Source organism: Hordeum vulgare, chromosome 5H (assembly GCF_904849725.1).
Source record: "Hordeum vulgare subsp. vulgare chromosome 5H, MorexV3_pseudomolecules_assembly, whole genome shotgun sequence".
Classification (NCBI taxonomy): Eukaryota; Viridiplantae; Streptophyta; class Magnoliopsida; order Poales; family Poaceae; genus Hordeum; species Hordeum vulgare.
In genome coordinates this window covers 81,792,310-81,794,711 of record NC_058522.1, presented here as the reverse complement: position 1 = coordinate 81,794,711, position 2,402 = coordinate 81,792,310, and the positions used below count along the sequence as shown (strand labels likewise).

General features: G+C 58.9%; 1 protein-coding gene across 1 annotated transcript; it reads left to right on the top strand.

Annotated features, from left to right (window-relative positions):
• Positions 1-640: 640 nt before the first annotated feature.
• On the top strand, positions 641-2,164 carry LOC123395887. Its single transcript, XM_045090916.1, has one exon. The coding sequence runs from the start codon at positions 971-973 to the stop codon at positions 2,003-2,005; it is 1,035 nt and encodes a 344-aa protein (XP_044946851.1). The 5' UTR covers positions 641-970; the 3' UTR covers positions 2,006-2,164.
• The last annotated feature ends 238 nt before the right edge of the window (positions 2,165-2,402 follow it).

The window sequence follows — 2,402 nt, the reverse complement described above, 5'->3', positions numbered from 1 at the left end:
GAAACAATATGAGGGATCCGATTGAGTTATTTTTTTCTCTCTTCTGACCGGTCATTGATCGGACGTGTCCGCGAACGTATGAGAAATTATTTGAGGGGTCCGGCTGGCTGTAGATGCTTTGAGGATATAGAGTCATAGAGACATGCTGATCGTCCTCGTGGACAGGCAAGGCAACGCACGGCAGGCAAGTCGGAACCATCGAAGACCGTCGCTGCCACCGCCACCGCCAGCTCCCTCCCTCCCTCCACGTCCGTCCGAAAGCTGCACGCACGCATATCCGTCGATCGAGCTGAGTGGGATGTGATGCGAGAAACCCCTTCGTCCTCACCCACGCGCACCGCTAGCTCGGTATGCATCCATCCATCCATCCATCGCCTACCTAGCTACCTTGCTAGCTTGCACCCGACGCACGCCCGTCACCTACAATGCAATGCGCCTCTTTTTTTTTTTTATCCCTTTTCATTTGGCAAACACAATGCGCCTCTTTTGTACGCACATACTGTAACAGGCAAGGAACGGAACGGAGAGATGATATAGCAAGAAGCCAAGGAACGGAACGGAATTAAGGAAAGAAACGCGCGCTCGTCTGATAAAAATGGGTGTGATTAATTGCTAGCCTAATCGGTACTACTAGCACGCAGACGCAGTAGTGCATATATTAATTCGGTATATATATTAGATATAGGAGAGGATTGCTTCTTCTCCGGCCCTCCTGTCCATTTCCGATTTCTTCCTCTTGCAGTTACGGTGTCAGTTCCTTCCGCCGGCCGGTGGTTGGCCCGGATCAACTGACACACACACTCCTCCTCCTTCTACCTCTTGACCTCCCGCCAACCATCGCGCACGCAACGCAACGCTACCCACCATAAAAACTCCGCTGCTCGAGCTACACAAGACACCACGGCCGCATTGCTCATTGCTGCCTTTGCCCGACCTCTGTTACCACGTAGGAAGAGACTCGCGTCGCGTCATGGTGAGGAGAGGAGGGCTGGCGGCGGCGGCCGGGTACTATGGCGCCGCGTCGTCGTGGAAGGCCGGGAGGGTGATGAGGGCGGCCGTGGCGGCGTTTTTCAACGGATACCACTGCTTCAGCCCCGTCGCGGCGATGCTCGCGCTGCCGTTCTCGGCGGCCGTGCTCGCGTCCCAGGCCGTGGCGACGTCGCCGTCGTCGCCGTCGGGGGCGGTGCTGCGCGGCGTGTCGTCGCGGCTGCGCGGGATGTTCCACGCCGCGGGGTTCCCGCCGTCCTCCTTCTTCGCGCTGCTCAACGGCAAGCTGTCGCAGACCGTGTTCACGTACGCGGCCACGCTTCCGGCGGCGCTCACCTTCCTGCTGCTCGCCAAGGCCTGCGTCGCCGGCGTGCTCCGCGCGGACGACCCGGCTGCGCGCGAGCAAAGGCGGCGGCGGGGGCGCGTGTCGCTCCCGCCCTGGGGCGCCGTGGCGCGCGCGTACCCGGCGCTCGTGGCCACGCACCTCGTCGGCTCCTTCGCCATGCTCTCCGCCAACGCCGCCGCCTTCTCGCTGCTCTTCCTGGCCTTCGGCGCCGCCGACCTGCTGGGCTGCACCTCCCGCGCGTCCACGCTCGCGCTCTCCGCCGCGGGCGCCATCGCCTACTCCGTGGCCGTCGGCGTCGCCACCGTCGTCTGCAACCTCGCCGTCGTGGTGGCCGCCATGGAGGAGCGCTGCGCCGGGCAGGCCGCGGTGCTCAGGGCGTGCGTCCTCATCAGGGGCCGCGTGCCCACCGCGCTGGCGCTCGCGCTGCCCACCAACCTCGGCATGGCGGCGGCGGAGGCGCTGTTCCAGCTCCGGGTCGTGTCGCAGCGCAGGAAGGCCGGGAGGCTGGCGCCGGGCGTCGCCGGCGAGGCCTTCTCGATCGCCTACATCCACGCGCTCTGCGTGGTGCTGGAGATCATCGTCAGCTGCATGTTCTACAGGAGCTGCAGGAGGAGTGAGGCCGATGAGCTGAGAGAGCTGGAGCCCGAGGAGAAGGGCGACCTCCAGGCATAGACAATAGTTTGTGATTCTCAGAAACTCTTGGAAGGGTCTGATTCAGATCAGACGGTCCAGAGAAACATACTTCTACACTACACTACAGTAGTAAACTGGGATAGCTCTATTTCCCTATTTTTTCTTTTTCTGATGAATAGTTTTATTCGTTTTTTTTTCTGTTGGCATGGAAATGAAATGTAAAAGATGGTTCTATTGTACAGCAGAACGAAAAAAAAAAATACTCCGTCAAACTGAAATAAATAACCAGTGGATTTTGCACCGTGCAAAAAAAGTTTGTTTGAAAACTTGCGGGTAAAGTTTGTTTCACATGGACCACTGTTGAAGACATTGTAGTACAAGAAGAGTAGCTCAAGCTCTGCCCTGCTGATCACATCTGTCAGGTTTGAATTTCTGT